We start from the raw sequence: 26649 nt of genomic DNA, 5'->3' as shown, positions 1-26649 counted from the left end.
ATGCTGGGATATATAGTTCCAGAACAGCTGGAGTGTCAAGGTTAGCCAACACTGGCTTAAGTCCTCCTCAAGCAGTCAATGTGTGTGCAGCAGAGGTGAGCCAAGCCAGGGAGCCATGGACGTGGAGAATAGCAGATTAATTATATCAGAATTTAAACTGAAGGGAAGATTTGGACAATGGACAGCATAGGGCAGATCTCGGCAGACATAAGGTCATGAAGGGGCTCTGGGCAGAAATATGTGTTTGAGAGGGCCCTGAGCACATTATTAGGGGCAGAAATAAGGGCATGAGGGTGACTCTGAGTAGGCAGATATAAAAAATCATGAATTCTGGGCAAATATAAGGGCATGAGTGGTCTCTCGCATATAATGGGGCATGAGGGTACTCTGGGTAGGTAGATATAAAAAATGAGGAATTCTGGGCAGATGTAAGGGCATGAGTGGTCTCTCACATATAATGCGGCATGAGGGTACTCTGGACAGATATATAAGTGTATGAGGGGACTCTAAGGGATATGAAGGGGCATGAGGGGCACTGAGGCATATAAATGGGACTATGGGAACTCTGGGCTGAAATATATAGGAATGAGGGGGCTCTGAGGCATATATAGGAGGATCTAGGCTGGCATAAAAAGTTGCTTAAGGTGGCTCTTTATTAAAGTGGTAAGAAAATGACTTGAAAACTGACAAACAAATGGCTGTAACCCTATTGCTGTTTTGACCACTGCCCTGGCCATGCTCTCTGTCAGGGGGGCCCAGGGACATGGCTGCTATAGGTCAATGGTTAAGTAATGGAGCCTATCCATTACATTACTTTTTGCATGATCCAACTAAAAACAGGAGGTTTTGGTCACATCGTACAGAAAGTCGTGTAATGGATAGCCAGCAAAGACCAGTGATGCGCGTGCACCTCGACTATCTACTGAACATGCCCATCAACCTGACGATGATCATCAGGTTCGGCATGTTCAGAGATAGGAGGTCGGGCTCCTGCACTGAATGATGTTCAGGGAACTCAGTTCAGTGCGGGCACCGCACCTCGGCGACCTGAAGGTCTGAACACTAGTTGTTCAGTCTTTCAGGTCGCCTAGTGGATAGGTCCCTTAAAAGGTGCTCTTTGGATCCGACACAGGAAGAGAAGCATGACTCCAGCAAAGGAAGGGGCCAATTGACAACCACACTGGAATTTTATTTTTGGTTTTAAGATCTTTACCAGGGCCGGCTTGAGACAAGTTCTGTCAGTGCGTCTACACAAGGGCGCCAGAACGACAACCTGACCGACTACGGAAAAATCGCCCTCCACCCACCCGCTGGCATTATTGGTATAAGCTCAGTGGATAAAAAGGGTTGACAGTGCAGCACAAGATGGCGCTGGGTGCTGAGAAACCTAGCACCAGCCCTGATCTTCACATATTTAAACTTTGCATTTGGTTTATTTAATGTAGAGGTTTCACTTTGTATCAATCTAGTAGCACACATTCTAGTAGTTAATTTTGTTATAATAACCTTTCACTATTGATCGTGTTTTCACCCCTATGCTGAGGCTATTTTTCAAAGTTAGCACTCGTCACATTCCAACATCAATATCACAGGTTTTTTATGCAGTACCCATAAAAATGATACCTTGGTGTTTTTTGTTTTTTTCAAAAGACTTTGGGCCTGATTCAGAGCCGTTCGCTATTTGCGGTCGTTCGTTCAAAAACAAGGGGTGGCTATTCAAATGTTCAGTTCGCAAATTGCAGTCTGTTCACACCTCTAAGTCTGAATGAGCGAGCAAAACATACGCTCGTTTATTTGTTAAAAACGCCCCCTGGCCGCACGCACCATACGTCATGTCCGCTATTTATTAGATTAATCGAGTACATCGACCAGCGTATGAACTGCTCGCTATTCTTGTGGTTGGTTTTTGCTACCACAATCTTGCGAGCAGTTCTGGCTATAAAATAACCCAGTGACGTGGTCAATGACGCTGCTGTATTAATTATGCACACCCATAAAACTCCCGTTTTGACCTTTAAGCACGCCTGCGTTTCGGATCTCCACTCCCCATTTTCAAGCACCTTCCCCTGTTACCACCCACATACGCCTCATTCTGTCACTCAAAATAGCAGGCATTCGCTATATTGCGAGCACATGAATTTCGGCAGCACTGACTGGTTCGCGCATGCGTATAACGATCCGTACGCATGCGCAGATGTGCGAACATCGCTCGGAACGAGCGTACTGCCGCTAGCGAGTGGCTCTGAATGAGGGCCTTTGTATTTTCAGAAAATAGCACTAGTTTTTATGCAAGTTCTAACACATCAAACGAAGTGGCCAAAAAGGTTTTGTCTTTGACTGAAATTTTTTCTGAAGTAAACTAAAAGCATAATAATATTTTTTATATATAAACACCACAAAGAAATATTTTGTGGTTCTTGTTTCAACATTAATTCACCTTTCCAATATAGCAAACAGTATGCTCTACATGTAGGTTTACACCAAGAAAACTGCACTTGAAAATTATTTAGATTTGTTTTTTGTTTTGCAAATATTTCCTGTCTCCATATAATCTCTTACTATGTAAAGGAATAATATGGTAGCCCTACAAGACCTACCATTTTTAAAATAGACAATCTATCACAATAAATGAGGTGACCCCTTATTTATTTGACATAAGATGGGGGAGATATGGGCTTTAGATCCACCATATCACTTTCTCAGTTATTGTTTGTTGATCATCAATTACTACTATGGGAGACTCCAATTTTTCAAAGCTGGATGCCCCCATGTGTGTTGGGGCAAGTGGGGGGAAGATAGGGCACAATGTACCCTTCGAACATCTATGGAAATCATTTTTTTTATCTGTAGCGCTGGGTGATAATGTCTGGTTAGCAGAGGTGATCACTAGACAATAGCTAGTAGTGGGCCACATAATTTGAAAGTGTGGACTCCCTGTTTTCATATATGGGTGCGTACATGGTTGCAGCTGTCATATATGGGAAATGTACATTTTCTGTAGTGTGGGGTAACTGTCAGAGTCTGTGTTTGTTGTGGACCCGGGGTGCAAACAGGAGCAAACACCGGAACAGGTTTAAACTGAAAGGTGGGTTGTTTAATGTGAATGTTCATAGACATAAATAATATAATAAACTAAAGTCCAGAAATAAACAAACTGATATAAGTGGCTGAAGCTGTAGTGAATGGGAGTAAACGAATGTCCAGATCAGTGACAGAGATGAATCCAGATAGACTGTGAGAGTGAAGTGGATTTCCTGGTTTGCTGAATAGTGGCTGAAGGGGATATCCAGTAATGGTGCGCTGATGGCTGAAAAGGAAATCCGGAAATGCTGTGATGATGGCTGCGCAGGAATGGGTTAACTGAGGAGACAGGTTCAGGCAGGAGTGGGTCTGGTGAAAGGTGCAGGGCTGATCCCAGCGGAGAACAAGGCAAGGCAGAGCGGTGCAGGCTATGCAGGGAGCCAGAGGCCGACAAGGAGCTAGGGCAAGCACCGAAGCACAAGTCTAAAGTTCAGGAGCGCAGAGAACTCTCTCTCATAGCTGACGCTGTGAACACGTTACACTGCCAACTACAGGGTGCTCCAAAGACCCTTAAGTACCCAGTAGCGGAACGTGTTAGGCCAGAGCAAGCAGGTGGCCTACAGACGATTGGCCTGCTATGTCACATGGCCAAAGACAACATGGTGGCGTCCAGACACCTGAGACGAAGAGACGCCCCTAGACTTACCCTCACCAGGATGGCCCAATGCTGGCAGACCTCTGCATACAGCCAATGCCAGTCTCCACATGCCAGTTCCCAAAACAGAAGGATCACGCCACAGCGCCCTTATTGGTAAGGACCACAAACCTCCACACTGCGAAACCCTGGTCGTGACAGTAACATTGCATGGTGATAACAAGTGATCACTAGAAAATAACTACTAAAGGGTCCCAAATTTTGAAAGAGAGGACCTCCCCTCTTTCTAAAATGGGTGCCCCTTAATTATTTGTAGCCAGGTAGGTGGTGATCTTTCCCAGTTCCTGGACTACTGTAGTTTTCTGTAGTGCAGGGGGTTAATGTCTGATGATCAATGTGATCACCGGACATTAGCTTTTATGTGGATACACTGTTTAAAAGAGGGGACTCCCCTCTTTCAAATAAGGGTACCCCATCTTTCTATTTTATATTGTGGGGGAGATAGAGGAACTTATAGTCCCTCCCCCACCATTTTCATTAATTTTTTTTCATTTATATACCCACCAGAGGCAATTCCAAGTTCAGAGCCGGCAGCTGTAGAGAGTCCCGACCAGTGGGGACAAAGTAATTTAACTTTGGAGCGGACTATGCCCACCGCTGCGCATAAGTGGGGCTCCTCCTCCACACTGTAGGTGCTAATGCGAGGACGAGTCCCACTTATCCTCTGCAGCAAAGAGGTTAATAACTCATTGTTCTCTTCAATAAAGTTAATCCTAACGTATTAAAGTGTTTAGTAACACTCTGTTTTACATTATTTTAATGTATTAATAGCTAATCCTATAATGTTAAGGCCCTATTCAATTAGTTTTGCGTACGCGATAATGTTTTGTCTGCCGGAGTTTTCACCTACATCGCGTCTTTTAGCCACAGAAACTTATTGTGCGCATACCCGCAATTCGCCCTATTCAATTCCAAAAGATGTGAAAACGGAGACACGCAAAGTCAGAACTGGCAAAAAGTGCTGTCTTAATTGGGGAAATCAGCCTGAATTCCCCAAAAAGATGCGGAAACATTGTATGATTGTAGTAGTGCCCGATTAGCCCTAATGAAACAGTTTGGGGTGGTTAAGTTCGCTTAATTGCCACTAATTAGCATCTTTGCACAAGTGGTGAAGAATGGCATAAAGCAGTATTTTTAGGAGAATATAAGTAGTCCTGTCAAATCTGGGGTACTTGAAAATGGGTGTAAGCATTATTTTATTCCAGCAATAATTTTATTTAATATTATACATGAGTACATACACATATATTTATATATTATATATTTATTATTTTAATTTAATTTAGATATCAGGTTTTTCATTATATATGGTGTTAGTATTATATAGCTTTAATGCAATTCTGACACAACTTATATACTATTTTATTTAGTTGTATGATGTGTCATTACAATTATTTCATTATCTTTCTGAACTAAATTACTATATGATATAACAAATATAGATTCATGTTATATATGCTTATAATATATGAATTTGCCGGACTGATATTGGCAATGATTGAAGGTCCATATACTATGAATAATACAATTGAATTGTTATTGGTGAAAACACGCCACATGACAAATCCTTTCCTGAGATTGGCTACTTGTTTTCTTAAAAGTTCCGGTGGGTGCAGGCGTCGGCACTCTAGCCTTGAGAAAGCAATTTGAGAAACGTGCGTTGGCTTATGCTGATGCACTGCTGTCTTTTTATGTTATCTTATACCCCTTTTTCACCAAAATTCCGGGTCTGACCCGGAGTTGGAACAGAGGCCCTGATTCAGAGCCGGACACTCTCACAGAGCGCTCGCTCTGAATCAGGGCCGTCCCTCTTAATTTTTAGAGCGGCCTCCTGGCCACTCGTATAGCTGTGGGTGACCACCCACAGCTATAGCGAGCGGCCAGGAAGATGGTCGCGATGGTCAAGACCATCGCGACCATTGGACTTGCGACGAGACCCTTGTGGTAGGGTCTCGTTGCCGCAAGCCCTAGAGTGCTTTCGGCTCTAACGCCTCCGTCTGGGCAGCCACGTCCCCGGCACACCCACCAAAGGGGGTGTGCTGTCGATGGTGACAGCGAGACCTGGGGTGACAGCTTGCCCTTCGCTATCCGGGTCTCGCGCATGCTCACGACGGAGCTGCCTCCGTCGTGCGCATGCAGACTGAGCCAACATCGACCCGCTTGCGAGCGCTCAGTGCTCGCTAGCGGGTCTGAATCAGGCCCAGAGTTCCTATCCGGATCAGACCCGGAATTTAGCCGGCGCTGACTCGAGATATTCCAGAGTCGGCGACGCTCACGCTAGAATTGGGACTGCATAGACCTGGCTTTCCCGGCGTGAAAGTGGACGGTTGGAGATGACGTCATCTCCAATCGCCACTGAAGCCGGACCAATCGGCCGGCTAGCAGCGCACTCCAGGTCATCGTGTCCCGGAGTGCGCTGTTCTCACAGCAGGGTTTCACGGGCTACGCCCGTTTTAAACCCTGCTGTTTACTTGGGTTGGATTGCTGGGTCTCTCGACCCGGCGATCCAACCCTCTCCCCTTTTACACCAGGGAGCTGCCCAGGTTAACCCTGCAATAAACAGGTTTTAGCCCCGATGTAAAAGGGGTATTAAATGGAAAGCGAAAAGTAGCTTCATGAAGTCAGACTTCCGACTTGTGTTTAAATACATAGGGGTCTATTTACTAAGCAGTGTTAGGAGACAGAGTGAAAAGTGATAAGGTGCCAGCCAATCAGCTCCCAACTGTCATTTTTCAAACACAGCCTGTGAGATGGCAGTTAGAGTGGAAAGTGATAAGGTGCCAGCCAATCAGCTCCCAACTGTCATTTTTCAAACATGGCCTGTGAGATGGCAGTTAGAGTGAAAAGTGATAAGGTGCCAGCCAATCAGCTCCTAACTGTCATTTTTCAAACACGGCCTGTGAGATGGCAGTTAGAGTGAAAAGTGATAAGGTGCCAGCCAATCAGCTCCTAACTGCCATCTCACAGGCTGTGTTTGAAAAAAGACAGTTGGGAGCTGATTGGCTGGCATCTTATCACTTTTCACTCTGTCTCCTAACACTGCTTAGTAAATAGACCTCACAGAGTGGCTGAATGTATGCGCTCTCAAACTCTGTGTAACATACAGTGGCAAACGCAGAATTTCTAGAGGGGTTTTCCAAATGCTTGATTTTAGAGCGAGTGTGGCCAGTCCATGAAGAGGGTATAATGAGCATTGATCCAGCTTTAATATGCATCATACAAAGTATATTGTTCTGCATAATTCCAGCATGTACAGGACCAGCGATCCCAGTATGCCATTAGATGCGGCAGTAGGTCCATCCTGTCTGAGCAGAATGTTTTTTTCAGATGTGGGCATCATTCCAGAGCATTGGAGCAAGTCCTGGAGTCTGGGGTAGCAGCAGAAGAACCTAGCACTGCCCTGGACATATATGTACATATTGGTCTCTTTATGTACTGGATAGTGTATTACTATACAGTATTAATAATTAACCCTATTGATGGTCATTAGCAGTGCACCCCTAACAGTGCATGTTTTCCACATCTCCTGGTTGGTGCACAGGTATATTTATTACTGGCTGACACATTTTAAAAGATCCACAGGTGTGCTAATCATTTCATTTGTGATACTGAGAAGAACATGCAGCACTAGTAACATTGTATTATATTACTATTTCTATTGTGGTCATGGTGTGTGCTGGGGAGGGGCGTTTCCAGGCAGACGGAAACCCCCCCTGCGTTTGCCTATGACATATTGTAACTATACTTACTTATTAGTTATTGTGGTCTAATTGATGTGCCGTACTTAGGAGTGCCTTGATATTAATCAATTTACCCTGCTCACGTGCTCACATAGCTGATCTTATTAAATCTATCAGCGTGCACCACATATGAGAGAACATGTATGCTTCTCAGAACACCTGTGTTAACTTATAAGCATTCATGTTCATATGACGAATGCCTTAATATAAATCAACTGAATGTATTTGTTCCACGTATATGTTCCTATGTTCCGGATGTTTGACCTCATTAAATCTGCCAGTATCTATTTGTGAGGAAGGCAATGTTATAAATCAGCAGCGCACAATAGCTGTATGCTCGCACTTCTTAAACTAACCTTGTTGAACTTATAAGTTGTTTGTTACAGTTGACAATTACTGTGTCATAAATACTGTAGATATAACACAAGCACGGCTTTGTCGGAGTGCCCAAAAGCAATTAATAATATACTGTTAGAAATTAACTAAATACCAGCACTTCGTTATTCCACTATGAATATGCCTTTCATCAATTTAGAAGCTGACAAGGAATACCTTCTAGTCGAGTAAGTGCGACTACATGTAATTAACCAATTGTATTTCTACATACAAATCAGACTATACTATACAGAGGACTGGCATAAACCAGAACACAGTCTGATAAATTCGGTTTGACTGTGCTCAATGCCATTGAACACATTTATCTGTATAGATAAATGCGACTGCTAAATAAAATATCATATATTATACAGAGGTCTGGTATAATCCAGGACACAATCTAATGAGACCGGAATGATTATGTCCATATGTGACTGAACACACGTGTGTGCATATGCTTCTTAGAATCAACAAATAAGTGATTCATAACTTACATTACTAATACCCCTTTTACACCGGAGCTAAAACCCGGGTTATTGAAGAGTTAACCCGGTAGCTCCCTGGTGTAAAAGGGGAGAGGGTTGGATCGCCGTTTAATTTGAAACAGTTTACCTTTGGGGGGCTGTACCAAGGGTGCAGGGTGGTTACCGCAAGTTTGCACCCCAAAACCCCAATTCTGCACTTTTTTCCACCTGCTTTCACAGGCACATTTTTTTCGCCGGTTTCAATGCATTGACTTTCTGCATCGGCGAAAAGTCTTTGGAATTTAATACGGGGATGATTTTTCGCCTGGAAAAATTACGTCACCGGCAAAACTTTTTTTGCAGAAAACGGCTTTTCACACCTAACTGAATATGCTTCCGGTACAGATCACAATGGTACGTATGATACATATACTTAAATAGCAGTTCAAGTTTTGTTTTTTTAAACTAGTTCTCTCACCTTTATGTCAAAATAAATTCTCTTATGTCCAGTTGGGTTAGAGCAGAGGTTCTCAAACTCGGTCCTCAGGACCCCACACAGGTCACGTTTTGCAGGTTACCCAGCAGGAGCACAGGTGTATTCATTACTCACTGACACATTTAAAACATCCACAGGTGTAGCTAATTAGTGATTCTGTGAGGACACCATCAAAACATGCACTGTTTGGGGTCCTGAGGACCGAGTTTGAGAACCTGTGGGTTAGAGTGATTTCTAAAGGAAAATAACTATCACTGTTCTTCTGGCCAGCACTTTTAGATGCATCACTTTAAGTACTTATTTATCCAGGCGACAGTCCATGAACAAATTATTTCAATCAGCAACAGGGATGAAGAACAGTGTGTATTCAGTACTTAGGAGACTCCTGGGAGGTGCTTTGCGGCATCTCCAGATTTCCTAGAGAGGGATTTCTGTGGTTATGCCTGACACGCCGTCACAGATGCAGCTTAAGATTCAACAAATCTCCCTAAATTAATTACTAAGAGTAAAGAGCTTTTGTGTCACAAATTCATTGACTCCACATTTACATGTCCCTTTTTTCTTTTTAATTTACTTATTGTCTGCTAATTAATAAGCACTAACATGTTTTATATTTTGCATGAAATGTTTAATTTAAGCATGAGGTTATGATGTATATCTATTCCTTCTTAGAAATTCAGCACAGCTATTGGTACCCGCATTTCACTTTCATTTAAAAGTCAAGCTGATGTGTGATAGATGATGCAGCAGAGTGCACATGCATAAGTGATCTGTTCTTTCATTTACCGCTGACAAACTCTCTTTAAATACACTCCATGGATAAAACCAGCCATGTGCAACTCAAACCGCTAATACAATTCTTTGTCTATAACATTTCTCACTGGCTGAAGTATACACCACAGGGAATACTTTTTATATGATGGAACTTGCAGGAGCAAGCCACTGCCTTTGAATGCTTCTTCTATTTAAAAATGAAACTCATGAGTGAAGATGATGACATTTCATCAGACAGAACTTCATATTCTCAATCAAAACTTGTTATTTCTAATACATTATCATCACTTTTCCTTGACAATTAATAGTCACCCATGAAACATTCTCATTAACATCACTCATAATTTGTCACTCATCATTTGTCAATAATCCATCATAACGTACCTATTTATTCAGTCTTTTTGGCTTCCCCATGGCTTAACACATATCACACATCACATGCTTAATTGAGTGATAAATGGTACATCCCATCTGATTATAACATTTGTAAGAGATTATATCATGAAATGTATATTGTACGACAGTTCCAATCCAATACTCTCCTGGGTATTGAGTCACCATTTATTTAATACTAGCGTTTGCCTGCAGCTTCACTTGCATGGATGTCTGTTATTGCTCAGCAGAACTAATTTTACAAAGACAATAGTGGCATCTAATATTGTGGTGTATATTTTGTATTGTAGACTTTGATCACAAAACGTATTTGTAAACAATATTTGAAGTTTTTCCTTCAGGGATTAACACAAAAAGATGATTGGGGCTACCAACTCATGAGCAAGCCACTTAACCTACAGTAACACTGAAAGGTTGCAAGTAACATGAACAGTGGCTCTATGGTATGTAGTATTTGTCTTGGTGTGTCATCTACTGGATTGACATGTATACTGCAACTTCATGAGTTAAGATAAGATGCCTGATTAGTGCTTAATATATAGTTGGATTTTCTGGCAAAATAGATCTTGAGATATGTTTATGTATTTATATATGTGCATACATATATAACTGTTTGCGTTCGGGGTGTGCAATATATATATATATATATATATATATATATAAAAAAAGTGGTCACACTTGCTAGGGCACCCTGTTTTTCAAATGTAAGACAAACTTTTTTCTTTTTCCAGGTGCTTATTAACTGATAGCCCTGGGTGTGGTCCTGTCTCTTTAAGGCAGGACCCAGTTTTCTGTTTAAAATGTATGCAAGCTTGAGGCAAAGATGGCAGATCAAGTTCATTTATCTGAGAATCAGTGTAGGGACTGGCTAGATGGGAATGACCGTGAAGCGGTGGCCAGCTTAACAAATTATTGCAATATTTTGGAACCAACATTCCCTATGTTCAAAGGAGTTGCAGTTTGAAAAGCATGTGAGTGCCGAGTTTGTATGATATTTTTTATATATATATATATATATATATATATATATATACAGTCAGGTGCATAAATATTGGGACATTGACAGAATTTTCATATTTTGGCCTCTATTCACCACCACAATGGCTTTGAAATGAAACAAACAAGATGTGCTTTAACTGCAGACTTTCAGATTTAATTTGAGGGTAATTACATCCAAATCAGGTGAATGGTGTAGGAATTACAACGGCTTCTATATGTGCCTCCCACTTTTTAAGGGGCCAAAAGTAATGGGACTATCAACTCAAAAGCTATTTCATGGACAGGTGTGGGCTATTCCCTCGTTATTTCATTATCAATTAAGCAGGTAAAAGGTCTGGAGTTGATTATAGGTGTGACATTTGCAATTGGAATCAGTTGCTGTCGTCTCTCAATATGAGATCCAAAGAGCTGTCACTATCAGTGAAGCAAGCCATCATTAGGCTGAAAAATCAAAACAAACCCATCAAAGAGATAGCAAAAACATTAAGTGTGGCCAAATCAACTGTTTGGAACATTCTTAAAAAGAAAGAACGCACCGGAGAGCTCAGCAACACCAAAAGACCCAGAAGACCATGGAAAACAACTGTGGTGGATGACAGAAGAATTATTTCCCTGGTGAAGAAAAACCCCTTCACAATGGTTAGCCAAGTCAAGAACACTCTCCAGGAGGTAGGTGTATATGTGTCAAAGTCAACAATCAAGAGAAGACTTCACAAGAGTGAATATAGAGGGTTCACCACAAGATGTAAACCATTGGTGAGCCTCGAAAACAGGAAGACCAGATTAGAGTTTGCCAAACAACATCTAAAAAAACCATTACAGTTCTGGAACAACATCCTATGGACAGATGAGACAAAGATCAACTTGTACCAGAGTGATGGGAAGAGAAGAGTATGGAGAAGGAAAGGAACTGCTCATGATCCAAAACATACCACCTCATCAGTGAAGCATGGTGGTGTGGGCATGTATGGCTGCCAATGGAACTGGTTCCCTTGTATTTATTGATGATGTGACTGCTGACAAAAGCAGCAGAATGAATTCTGAAGTGTTTCGGGCAATATTATATGCTCATATTCAGTCAAATGCTTCAGAACTCATTGGACGGTGCTTCACAGTGCAGATGCACAATGACCTAAAGCATACTGCAAAAGCAACCAAAGAGTTTTTTAAGGCTAAAAAGTGGAATGTTATGCAATGGCCAAGTCAATCCCCTGACCTGAATCCGATTGAGCATGCATTTCACTTGATGAAGACAAAACTGAAGGGAAAATGCCCCAAGAACAAGCAGGAACTGAAGACATTTGCAGTAGAGGCCTGGCAGAGCATCACCAGGGATGAAACCCAGCGTCTGGTGATGTCTATGCGTTCCAGACTTCAGGCTGTAATTGCCTGCAAAGGATTTGCAACAAAGTATTAAAAAGTGAAAGTTAGAATTACGATTGTTTAGTTTGTCCCATTACTTTTGGTCCCTTTAAAGTGGGAGGCACATATAGAAACCGTTGTAATTCCTACACCGTTCACCTGATTTCGATGTAATTACCCTCAAATTAAATCTGAAATTCTGCAGTTAAAGCACATCTTGTTTGTTTCTTTTCAAAGCCATTGTGGTGGTGAATAGAGGCCAAAATATGAAATTCTGTCAATGTCCCAATATTTATGCACCTGACTGTATATATATTTGTATATATATATATATATATATATATATATATATATATATATACATATAGTCATTTTGGACTTGAAAAGCCTGTGCAACTCTGATAAAAAAATGTTTGTCTCCATAGTTCATAAACAGTCCCCAAAAGTATATTTGTCCCAAAACAAATTATATTTATATGAACCTAGTCATTTTTGGCTTGAGGGGCCTGCACACTGCACACGCCAGGTGTCAAGCGTCTAGTTTTTCCTTTATTGCACCTCACCCAGATGTCACATTGTGATAATACATATTTTAGTTTCTTTAAAGATGACTAAGCTATACAATATTGAAAATGCAATCCAAATTCATCCCATTGTTTTTTCGTGATGGCAGAAACAAACAGACAAAAATTCAGAAAAAAAAATGTTGCCTACATAGTTCATACAGATTCCTAAGCAGTACATTTCTGCAAAAAAATTCTATGTACAGACACAACCATTACAACTTTATTATAAGTATAGATTACAAATAATCTTTACTTACTCTTAGGGGTAAATTTACTAAGAATCGAGATAGGTCGAAATGACCATCTCGATTGATTTATTCATTTTTTTCCTGCTTGCAAATTTACTAAAGGTAAAGTCGGGTGAGTTAGAGAGAGATTTCTCTCATCTCACTCATAAAACTCGGGTGAGATAGCAATCTCGAATCAAATCACCATCGGGCCAAATCGGAAGTACTTTTCACCTAAAACATACATCTCTCAAAATTTATCAAGAATCAGGATGACAAGCTCGGGTGAGATAGGAGCAAACTTTCTGTCAAAATTACTTTTCAAACTCTCAACCCCCTGAGCTACGAGATGGTCAGAAACATACACAAATCATTGTGATTTGTGTATGTTTCTTTCTGTAAATGGTTAAAATAGGGTTAATTTGAAAAAAAAATGACATGAGGTCCCCCCAAAAAACACTAACCAGCCCCGAACATGCCAGCTAGTCCTGGTTCTTAACATACAAGGAACAAAATGTGTTTGGTTCCACTGTAATTTAAGAACCAGCACCAGGCAGCAGGGACAGAGCTGGTTTTAAATATACGGAGAAAAAAAATTGACGTGAGGTACCCCGTATATATTTAAAACCAGTCCTGGACCCTTTCTAACTGGGGACTGATGCCACAGCCAGGGGTGCCTTTTCACCAGGCCCGGGGCTGGTTAGTGCTTTGGGGCAGCACCTCACGTAATTTTTATTTAAAAACATTTATCTATTTTTTACAAGTCTTAACACACAAGCAGCAAGCACATATCTCACTGATATGTGTTGGCTGCTAGCTCGGGAGAGATTTGCAGAGAGAAAACACTGCAATCTCGGGTGAGTAATCTCCTGTAAAATGAGTTACTCAGGAGAGATATCTCGTTCTGCTTCACCATCAGCAAACTCGTTTAGCCTCAAATCGCCTGTTGGTAAGTTTGGAATAAAAAAGGGATTAAATCACCCGAGTTTTGGCGAGTACCAGTGAGATAAATCACTTTGAACATCTGGACCATCTCGAATCTTAGTAAATGTACCCCTTACATTGGTTGCGCATATTGAACTTACATTACTGAATTTATGTTGGATTACTGTCTTAAAGAAAAAATAATCAGTAGAGACAGGTCATTCTTGTGCTATAGAAAATCCTGACTACATATTTAGCATTCAACTAATTTTTGTGTTAAACAAAATGTTTAAGGGCAAAACTGACTGTAATTTACTACTTGGAAGTACCGCTGCTCTGCTAGAAGTAAAAGTTATTAGAATGGTTGTTAAGTGGAATGTCTGATGACTTCAGATGGGTTACCCTACACAAAATCATTTGGCCCCTCTACAGTGTGCTGCAAGTTGGAAGATTTTTGTCTATGACCAATTCACTGAGTTCATGGAGGCATTGGGGCAGAAATTGCTCCTGGGCTACTACATCCAATATCGGTTCTGCACTTTTTGCCTCCATATCTTGGGCCCAACCTTGGACTCAGTGATGCAGAAAAGTTGAAAATCACACTGTTACAAGTAGTTCTCTCCATCTTTAATCAGCTGGGGTGTTTGCAAATCAGACCAGTAAACCTGCTTTATGCACTATAGTCAAATCAGACCTCAAGTGATACCACAATAAAGGCCTTAAGTCTCCTTCCTAAATGAATTTCTCAGGTACTGTGTCCTTTCTGCCTCTGGGATCCCATGTACATACAGCATTCACTCCACCACCTGGAGAAGTAGATTAACCTGGCCTCATAAAATGTTGGGATCCAATTATAGGACATTTGAGGTTGGGCTCAGCATGCTTCACAAATAATGTTAGCACTGCTTTACATTTTCTCCTCAAAACCACAGAGAAGTGGTAGCATACAAAAGCCACCACTTCATAAATATAGCCCCTAGTCTCTAAAAGCGACTTTACTATCAGTTTGGGACTGTATAAGAGCAGCTCTCTCACGCAGCAATGTGGTTAACTCCAATGCCAACAATATGTTCTAAAGAACAGCAGTAATATCAGCCTAGGATCAGATCTGGCTCTACTCGCACTATCATACACATACAAGACCTTCAGCATAGGCTTTTCATCTGTGGCTTCATGTTGGTGTTCTACTTCTAATTCATGTAGGTTTAGAATAAGCCTGGCATTCTGGGGTATCAAAGAGATTTTCCTTATCTGGCATCGGGCCAGTGATCAGCCTTCTTCATATGGGTAAATCTGGAATCAATACTATACTATAACTGGGAAAGGACCAAGCATAATTCTTACTATTTGTGGTTGTGACATATGTGTCATATAAGCATGGCAGCAACTGGGGGGGGCTGGAGGTGCATGTGCACCGGGTGCGCCGCTGCACCCGCCGCCAGTGTCCTCTGGCCCAGGGGGCTCTAAGCCGGACGCCTGCTGAGATTTTATTACCAGCAGGTGCCCGGCTCCTTCCCTGCAGCGCCACGGTAGCCGGAGGCTGGAGTTCTCTCCTGAACTCCAGCTTCTGGCTCTCCCAACAGGCACTATGGAAGAGACATCATGACATCTCTCCCATAGTTCTGAGGAGCAGCAGGGCAGACCAGACGGTGGCGGACGTAGGAGCGGGGTTTAAGGTAAGTATTGTTTTTTTTGTGTTTGTATGTAAGTGGCACTACAGGGGCATTACTATGGGGGCATAATCATATGGGCACTACTACAGGGGCACTACGATGGGGGCATTACTATATGGGCACTACTACAGGGGCATTACTATGGGGGCATTACCATATGGGCATTACTACATGGGCACTACTGCAGGGGTATTACTATGGGGGCATTACTATATGGGCACTACAACAGGGGCATTACCATATGGGTACTACTACATGGGCACTACTACAGGGGCATTACTATGAGGGCATTACTATGGGGGCATTACTACAGGGGCATTGCCTCAGGAGGCATTACTATATGTTCACTGCTGAAAGGGGCATTACTATAGGGGCACTGCTGCAGGAGGCATTACTATAGGGTAATTACCAGGGGGAGGTGCCAAATTACTGTCTTGCCCCAGGTAACAAAAATCCTAGTTTCATCCCTGATGTAAGAGTCACATAGACTAAGCACATGACTTACTCACTTGTATCCCAGATGACCTGTGCACTGGGTTCAGTGTGTCCCACTAATTGCCACCAAATGTGATGATGCTTATATAAAAAGTTGGATCCCCAGGCTTGTGTGTGCTTGCACAGGTGTGTTGACCCATTAGTGAATTATGGGCCTGATTCAGAGCCGCTCGTAAGCGGCCGCTCGTTCGCTCCGAGCGATGTTCGCACAACTGCGCATGCGTATGGGTTGTAATACGCATGCGCAAACAAGTCATTGCGGTTGGAAATTGTGTGCTCGCAAAATAGCGAATGCCTGCTATTTTGAGTGACAGGATGTGGCGTTTGTGGGTGGTAACAGGGGAAGGTGCTTGAAAACGGGGAGTGGAGATCCGAACGCAGGCGTGCCAAACGGTCAAAACGGACGTTTTAAGGGTGTGCATAATTAACAAAGCAGCGTCATCGACCACGTCACTTGGTTGTCTTTTAGCCTGAACTGCTCGCATGATTGCGGTAGGAAAAGCCTGCCACAAGCACTGCGAGCAGTTCATACGCCTTTCGATGTACTCGATTAATCTAATAAATAGCAGAGATGACGTAGGATGCGAGCGGCCAGAGGGTGTTTTTTTAAAAATAGCAAGCGCATGTTTCGTTCGCTCGTTCAGACAGACCGCAAAGAGCGAGCACTCTATTTAAATATCCGGCCCCTTTTTTCTGAACGCAAATAGCGTCCGGCTCTGAATCAGGCCCTATGTGCTCTACCCTACTGTCCTATGGAAAGTTTATGGAGGGCAACATATATGTGAGCAGGATGGGGGAACTGGTTAGCAGTGCACACATATTAAAAAACTGTGTGAGGAAACACTTTGACTTCCTGTGGGGACAACAAATTGGACTAGAAACAACATTGTTGATCAATTTCCGGAGTCAAAACCTGTAAGAAGGGTCTTTTCCTTCGTTGATATTGCCCAAAAAACCCTTACATAAAAGTGTTTTGGCCTAATTGTTACAATGTAGACAAGTACAGATCAATCTATATTTGCCACATCTGTCATATTTTCAATAATTTCCTATCCAGGCTCATAATGCAGTTGTACCCGCTACAAACTATTGTACTCCCAGAGTATTCTTACTATCCAGTAAGACTGAGAGCCTGAAGTTGCACTTGCAACTGACTTAATTGTCTGCAATAAAAAAAATGTCCGGCACTTGTGGCATCCAACTCCATTTCTTGCACCACTGCAATTCCAAGTATCTAGACCATATAATCAATTTCAAGAAACATTAGTAGCTAATTTATTGATGCTGCCCATATTGCAAAACTATAAGAGGCCAAACAATTGACTTAAAACATACCTGTATTGCAGATTACAAGATCATTTGTTTTATTGAACAAGAAATTATATAATAAAGAGAAAATGTAATATACAGTATGCATTTTAGTATAACTGGGAAACATAAAATTCAAAGACATATTATCTATCTTAAAGAAATAAGCATTTCAAATATTTATTCTTAATGCGTTCTTAGGATTTATTGAGCTTTAAATTTAGAAATATAATTTTACATATCATTATACAGAGTTAAAAAAAAAAAACTGTTGTGCCGGGTTTCTTATTGTATGATCACAACAAAAAAACATATATGTTACTGTTGAATATTAGCCAAGTATAGTACGTTTTTGCTGAAGGCATCTTATCTGATCTTCTTGATAAATTTTAATGTTTTCTTCAGTAAATGTGTAATTAAGGCTTGGTTTTATTTACCCCTGAAGTAATATAACTGGTTTGGCATGACTGCCGTGGTATGCCTAAAATGTGTTTTAAACAATCTAGTACTTTATTCAATTTGGCTGACAATGTTAAGTTACAAGATCCACAAACATGTAACTCTTATTGCTTCTCAATTTAGTACATTACTACAGTAATTCAATGCAAAGTCAAGGATGTAGTGGTAAAATAAAGGGAAACTATAATGAAAGCTATATTCAATTTTATATAGCTTTAAGAAGGGCATAGCTGTTGTCTGGTTTATGAGGATTACATTTGATATACAAGCCAACTTTTTTTTTTAGTTTATTCTTGGTTCTTGTATTGTAAAGCGATAGCTATTACAAGCCTGTGTTGTAAATGTGTTCTCAAAATCCAAATAGCTTGTTTCTTTTTACTGTGCTGAAAAATGCTAGGTATCTGCATTATTGCTCAGGAGCTGATAGTGTGGTCTCCCGTCACAGTGCTTTTGTGAAAACAAGTGGTATATCTTTCATACAATTCCTAAATTAATAAATTCAAAATCAATAAAACTTAGTCAAAAACATTAATCTATTTATACTAGAATAATGACACAGTCAGATTGTATGTACGGACAAAACCACAAATAACATACCACCTATTTGTCTATTAAAGAACCTCTTATCAAATGAACATGTGTCTCTGAATCTAAATCCCAAAGTTGGTGTGCAGCCCCTTCAAAAATAAGACCAGTGTGTTACACATTTCTTTCCTAAAATATTATAGTATGTAAATGATGAAATGAAGAGTGGTACATTATTTATATTGCTTTTATAGTGATTCATCTGGAAAGCATGATTTAATGTTACAACTTACACTGTCAAACATAAAAGCTAAATAAAGTATGGTGTGTGCGTGTGTGTGTGTGCGTGTGTGTGCGTGTGTGTGCGTGCGTGTGCAGAAAAGCATTTTTATTTGTATTCTAAAATAATGACACTACAGTAAGGAAAAACAATGTACTGATGTTTAGACATATTAGGCTAAGGACAATGTTTAATATAAAACATAAATCAGGATAGCTGAAAATATTAGATTTTCACATACGATAATGTTTGACATTTAGGATTTGTGGTAGAGGCAGGTACTGCAATGGCATGCTGTATGATTTTCAATCTTCACAGAATTCACAGTGACCTGTAAAATATACAATTGTGATACAGATGTTAAAATCAAACTACTAAGGGATAATACTCCGTACACACTATCAGATCGTCTTTGTGAAATGTGCCAAATCTTCCTGTAATTTACATAGTGGGCTGACCTTTGTATAGCACACGGAAAGGAAATAGGTCCTCTATTCTCCTGTTATCCTCTGCTGCTGGCAATGTATACTATCTATATTTAGATATACTTTAAAAGATGATTATATGGGTCAGGTGTGTGGCTTTGGGCCACATTAGTACAGTTCTACCTCACAACTTTTATAATGTAACTATCTGCCTCCTACAGTACTTGAAGCTGCAAACAATATAGTAAAACTGTAAAGTAAAAGTAGTGTATGCGCCAGGATTACACCAGGAGAGAGCAGTACTAGCATATGACATACATATTACATATAGACATATATATATATATATATATATATATATATATATATAGTCCAGGATAAGCCACACTCACATCTTCAATTATTATTAAACACTGGGGTGTCACCCACAATGTCCAAAAAAGGAAATCCAAAATATAGATGGGATCCTGTCTGCACAGCGAAACACCTTTACCACGCTGACGCACTGCAGAGGCTGCTGCTGCTCCAATGACCCATGCAGACTCCAGGACGATGATTTGAATAGGCCGGCCCATCCAGGTAACATGCTGAACAGCCAACCAATTGCATGGATGGCCGGTTGGCCATACACACAGCACGATGCACAGATATATCTGCAGATATATTGTGCATCGGCTGTGAAGCACATATCGTTTGCACACACCCGCTGATCAGTTAATGATATATCGGCCGTTCAATTGATTGGCCACTATAACTGCCAGTGTGTACCCAGCATTAGGCTCTTTTTGCACACAACGATTTTGCCTAGATGGAGAAAAAATGGCAGGAAATTTTCCATAGAGTGTTTATAGTCAAGCGGAGAAATATATGCCTGCTTTCAGATGGCACAAATATGGCATGGTCGCTGTGTTACAGCCATGAATACCCACTGACAAGGACGGCTGCCGTGCCTGTATTTTTATGTCCGGATAAAACCGTAGTGGCTGAAATAGCTCTTACAGTACAATACAATGCAGGACAAGGACATTGTTTATGAACATTGCTGCATTAGCGATCACAACATTCAAATAAACAGCCGGGCATTAGCAACCAAGTTTTAGGTGCCCTTGGGGAGTAAGGAGTAGATGAAAGTATCAGTAAGGAATAGCACATGAGGGAAGAGGGCCCTGCTCATGAGAGCTTACATTCTAAAGGGAAGGGGGCAGACAAACAGGCGTGACACAGATGGGGTAGTCAGGAAGGAAGGAGCAATGTAGCAGTGGGTTAGGATGAGAGATGGAAGGCTTTGAGGAAGTAGTGGGTCTTGAGAGCCCGTTTGAAGATTTGTAGAGAGGTGGAGAGTCTGATAGGGAGAGGGAGAGAGTTCCAAAGGTAGGGAGTAGCAAGGGCAAGGACAAAATCTTGATGGCGAGAGTGAGAGGAAGTAATCAGTTGGCAGGAGAGCAATGTGGGCGGGCAGGAGTGTGAAGGGTAATGAGGTCAGAGATGTAAATGATAGAGGATTGGGTGAGGGCTTTGTAAGTGTTGAGTGTAAAAACCTCAAATTGGGTTCAGAAGGGGAAGGGGAGCCAGTGTAGGGCCTGTAGGAGAGGGGAGGCAGATGTAGAATGTTTGGAGAAGATGAGCTAAGCAGCAGCATTGATGACAGATTGGAGTGGAGAGAAGTGGGGAAGTCAGGAAGGCCAGATAGGAGGAGGTTACAGTAGTCCAATTTGGAGATGACCAGTGTGGATAAGGGTTTTAGTTTTGTGTAGGCTTTAGTAGGATTTTTATAGGTACCTTATTTTTTCCCCTATGATTCTATCAGCAAAATACTGGATGATGGTCACTTAAAGCATCACAATGTTATCACAATAGTAGGCTTGCTTGATAATAACCAATCCAACAATGAATGGTTATAAGATTTATTATTGTTCTGATTATTGTTCTGATTGTTCTGATTATGCAAAGTAACTAAAGTTAACTATTATTAGGCAGAAGATATACATTTTCAACAAAGCCTAGAAGTCTTAAAAAACGATTCCCTCGTTTGGGAACTTCTAACTGAAGAAAAAATAGACCCCCCCACACCCGCATATTTTAACATTTATTATGTGCCCATTTGAAATACATGTATGTCATAAATATGTTAGATGTGTATGGCAAACTAAATTAATGGGAAGATTGCCCCCAATGAGAAGTGACAAGTAGTGGTAGAAAGTATTTTGATTTGTAATGTAGGATTTCTGACAGGAATTGTGAACATGTGTTTCCCCACCTCCACAACCTGTCAGCAGCGGCTTCATCAGAATGTGATGAAGCCGTTGACATGTTGTCGAGGCGGGAAGACGCGTCATTGCCACAAGGAGCACCAGCTGGATAATCTTTACACTGTCTGCAGTAGTTGGATACTTAATCCTCGAGAAATGGCTGCATTCTAGGACTACACCAACAACCGGAAAGGAACATAACTGTGGACTTACTAAAACTACTGAGGACATGGTAAAAGAAACATTGTAACCAGACTAACCCTCTTTCTGAATAAGCTACATAATTTGTTAAATTCCTGGCCAAGATGGGACAATGTGATATCACTAAGTGAATTGTTACATACCATTTTTAACTAAACAACAACTAACCCTTGTGATATACAAAACTTATTACTGGTTCAATTGAGAAACTAACCCATTCATTGTGCAATGACTGATTAGGGGATTAATGTTATATTTTAACTGCAGGGTGACTTTTATTTCATTTCTTTAAATGCCGAACGGTGTTTAAAGATATTGTATGTTTTATTGTATAATTTTATCTGAATTATATTATTTTAATAATATAAAATATTGAGTACTAGCGCTTTCAGAAATTTCTATATTATTTTCCTTGGAGGTACTTGTAAATCCTGGAATTGACTTTGGAATTTGTCCCAATGTTACTACTGGGATGGGTATGGGATGCTGACGCTCAGGATCCCAACAGTCAGAATACCGCAGGGTTAGAATACAACACTTGTCGGTCAGTATTCTAACCCTGCCCCTCTCCCTACCCTAACCATAACCCTCCCCCCCGGTGCCTGACCTTAACCTCCCCACTAGTGCCTAAACCGAAACCCCTCCCCCTCCCCGCACACTAACCCTCCCCTTAGTGTCTAACCCTAACTCTCTCTTCCTAGTACCTAACCCTAACTCCTAACACTAACCCTCCCCCTAACCTAGCTACTTACCTTCGGGATTCCGGTGGTCGGGATATTGACAGCATCCCGTTACTAATATATATATCAACAGACTGAGGATCTACATACCTATATATACCACTTGTTGTTTATATTATTAGTGATTGACAATTGTTCACTGTATTCTTTATAATTATTTTTATATTGTGCTTTATTATGATATATTACATTTACATTGCTATCCAAATTAGCACTCCATGTTTCCATTTTTCCAGGAAGATAAACAACATTGGACCACCCTCTAAAATTCACCACTAGTTAATCTGGGCTGATCCTACAACAGGAAGAAACGTAGCATGGAGTACCCCCCTTATAGTTGTAACCAGATGGAGCCTCTTCCCAGAGTGAATAATAACAATGATAATAAAATGACAGATGTTCCTACTAATATAGTATACAGTATTAGGAAACCAAATAGTGAACAATAAAATGTGCTTCAAAGACTCAGTTAGCATAGTACCAATCTTCAAAAATACAAGGGTCCTCCAACACTCCTTTCAAAGGAAAAGAGGACCTCATACAGAGTGACAGAAATTGGACACTCAGGGCCTGATTCACTACGGATCACAACTGTGATCACAGCTGCGATTACGCATGCAGTTCAACTGCGATAGTAGCACATTGCGATCGCTATGCCCTTGCAGCATGACATAAGGACGCCCACTTTACTCACCACACATCCGTAATGTTTAGCAAGACTGCAAAAAAATCGGTAACATCGAGTACCATCGTAGCCTCACGCACACTTGCACAAGCCCTGACCTTACTCAGAAATTGTTAACTTCAGCGCACTCTGGGCCTGATTCAGAGCCGCTCGTAAGCGGCCGCTCGTTCGCTATGAGCGATGTTCGCACAACTGCTCATGCATATGGGTCTTAATGCGCATGTGCAAACCAGTCATTGCGGTCGGAAATCGAGTGCTCGCAAAACAACGAGGGGCTGCTAATTTGATTGACAGAATGTACCGTTTGTGGGTGGTAAGAGGGGAAGGTGCTTGAAAACAGGGGAGTGGAGATCCGAACGCAGGTGTGCCTAACAGTAAAAAGGGCGTTTAATGGGAGTGCATAATTAGTAAAAGAGCGTCATCGACCACGTCACTTGGTTGTCTTTTAGCCTGAACTGCTCACAGTGATTGCGGTAGGAAAAACCTACCACAAGCACTGCGAGCAGTTCAGATGCCTTTCTATGTACCCGATGAATCAAATAAATACCGGAGATGACGTGTGATGCGAACGGCAAAGGGGCATCTTTACAAAATAGCGAGTGTATTTTTCGTTCGCTCGCTCAGACATAGAGGCATCAACAAACCGCAATGAGCGAGTGCACAATTTAGATAGCCGGCCCATATTTTGGAACGACCGTCCGCAAATAGCTCTGAATCAGGCCCTCTGTCAGGCCTCAGGCTGCGTATGGCATCGCAGTGGATAATTTATGCATGCCCATGCAACACCGTTGAAATGCACTGGCACGCCTGCATTCGCCCCACCACCCTGTGCCACCCACAAATGGCACTTCCTGTCAATCACTCTGCGATGGATCTGCATAGTCACTACGATCGCAGTGGCCGGTTCACGCATGCGTACTGCGATGCATACACAGAATGCAACAATCGACCGATTGCGTCATATTAGCATCTGCGATCCAAGCTGAATCAGGCCCTCAGTTAGAAAGGCAGCAAATTTACACTCAGATAGGGAGGCAGACACTAGATCTCAGAAAGACATCAAGATGTCCAATCCTTGACTGTTGGACCTGGAATTTCCATTTGCATCAGTTGAGCAAAAGGCACAGTTAACAGGATTTAATCCTCTGTTGACCACAAAAACAATGGCTGCTGGACTGAGAATGAAGACGCTTCAAGGACCAGACCGAGTGAGGAAGATACAGTCTCCTCAGTCATGGCAAATGGGATTCCCTTCAGATAAGGTAAGGAAGACAGTAACTCCAATAGAGCAGTCAATAAGACATAACCTACTACAGCATGACAGATGGAACCCCCTAGTACCATGTGAGGAATACAGTAGGACCTCCTCTAAACATTACAGGAAGGATACAGTTGGGGTCAGATGAGGAATATGGAACTTCCTCCAACAGGGCAAGCAGGATACCTTAATAATCTGTTGAGGAAAACAGGACCTGCTCTAATGCCATATGTAGGAACCATTCAGGATCATAAATGGAACATGTCCTCCATTGTGTAGATCAAGCTCCCTTCTGGGTGATGGTGTTTTAGCCATATTTGATGGAAGGAAACAGCCTGAATATTTAGTTATGACCCTTCTGTGATGCTACCGATGTATTTGAATAGGAAAAAGATCAGGAACCACAGGAAAGCAAGGCTGAGATGACAGGACTGGACTTTGTGCTTGTGACCAGAATTGCTTCAATAGCTATAAAGCTGCTGCTGTTGTTCAGCACAGGATGTGATATTTTTATCCCAATCCCAAGCATCACAATGGAATCTCAGCAATATATATGCTCTTGTTGACTTTGTTTTTAGTATTATGTTGTATCTGATAACACAAGTCCATGCATCACTGCAGAAATGCAGAGAATTCAGCAATATCTCCATAGAAAGGTAAAGGAGCAGAATTAAGTGCAGGGAACTGCTGGCTGCAGGGGGCGTCTTAAGAGAGGAAGCGGCCCATGTACACTCCACATGCGGGGCCCCCTCCTCTCTCCTCGGTGGCCTGGCAGCCGACTGACGCGGCTGGCCAGCCACCGGAGCATTAGTGGCCACGGCGGCCATTTTTCCAGCATTCTGCGCATGCGCAGTAGACTCCATGCACATTCTAGTGCCCAGAGTCTACTAATGACAGGTGAGTTTAAAATAATATGGGTGCAGGGTGTGTGGGGCGGGGCCACCCTGGACCCAGGGGCCCGTGTGCCCCACACATACTGCACCCATTATAGGTACGCCCCTTGCTGGCTGTACAAAACCCCAGAGGGTACATTTACTAAAAATCGTGTCTGGCCGAGATTGCATTACTGTGCGAGTTTTCCCTGATTTAGCAACTTGTAGATTTAGGGTGGGATGCAGCAATGTCAGAAATTCGGTCAAACCCCCGAAAATGCAATTTTCGGGGTTTGACTGCATTTCTCATATGCACTAAGCCCCTTAATGCGATACATTCCGGGGCTTGGATGCGGTGGGCAATACCATCTGTAGATGGTGTTGCCCAATAGAGGTGTATGGGCTTCTATTCGCGGCTGGTATCTCTCCCAGCACCACCCGTGGAGCGTGTCCATCTGCGCATGTCATAGACCCGAAAATCCCTCTCTCACAATGGACAGCTCTTACTGAGAGAGCAGTTCTTTGTATTTTTCTTCATGCATACTGGCGTAATTAACGTCGACAAGCATGCGATGAGTGACGGGATGCATCGAATGCATCCCGCCCTAAGAGAAGTACACATGAAAAAACACGGTTCCGCACTGAAATAAATTACAAAACATGCATATAGAAGTCAATAGACCATCAAACCAACATGCGAGTACTATTCATAGACAGAAATACAACTCACAGATTTACTAAGAATTGTGTTTTAAAACATGATAGAACACAGAGCAGAATAGAAGAATTCAATAGAAGTGCCTGTGAGCTGCGTGTCCTGCCGACTGATCTGTGCAGTGATTCTGTGTGTACACTGTAAAGAAAGGGTTATAAATCAGAAAATAATTGACATGGGGTCTCCTTTCAAAAGCATAACCAGCCCCAGACCTCTGAGCCTGTGCTGGTACTGGAAATTCAGGGGGAAAATGGTGTGGGCCCATATTTTCAGTAACCAGCACCGGACTGAACCAGCGGGGGGCTTACACTACAGCAGGGAGACACACAACGTTGGGGTCCCACCCACAGCATAATGTAAACAAACCACCAAACCAGCCCAGGGTTGGCAATCCTCAGAAAGTGGGATCCCCCAAAATAAAAAGCTGTTCCCCCTCCCATGGATCAACCAGCACTCTTCATCGAACCTCTGGTGGCGGTGGGTGCGGAGGTATTGGTGTAAAAGTTAGAAATAATATTGCTCAGTGGGTCTACAGGTCCCAGCAAGCCTGCCCCGCTACGCCTGTACCTCCACTGTAGAAAATATTTATGCCTTTAAGCCGAAGGATTTATGCCTTTATTATACATTCACGCACACTCACACATACACTACATACTTACCCTCTCTTTGGAGGAGGTCAGTCCCCTTCTCCAGGTCGAATCCAAGATT

The 26649-nt window shown here is 41.9% G+C and overlaps 1 protein-coding gene across 3 annotated transcripts in view; it reads right to left on the bottom strand.

Moving 5' to 3' along the window:
- Positions 1–17729: 17729 nt before the first annotated feature.
- The window catches only part of CGA (glycoprotein hormones, alpha polypeptide), a 69004-nt gene continuing 60084 nt past the window's right edge, over positions 17730–26649 (bottom strand). For all 3 annotated transcript variants that reach the window (XM_088471995.1, XM_088471997.1, XM_088471996.1), the window contains exon 4: positions 17730–19127. In XM_088471995.1, coding sequence (XP_088328121.1) covers positions 19053–19127 — 75 coding nt within the window. In that variant the 3' untranslated portion in view covers positions 17730–19052. The remainder of the gene's footprint in view (positions 19128–26649) is intronic.

This window comes from Taudactylus pleione, unplaced genomic scaffold, assembly GCF_031769625.1.
Source record: "Taudactylus pleione unplaced genomic scaffold, aTauple2 ptg000015l, whole genome shotgun sequence".
Lineage (NCBI taxonomy): Eukaryota > Metazoa > Chordata > Amphibia > Anura > Myobatrachidae > Taudactylus > Taudactylus pleione.
The sequence above is the reverse complement of the archived record's forward strand: the minus strand, read 5'-3'. Positions and strand labels throughout refer to the sequence as shown.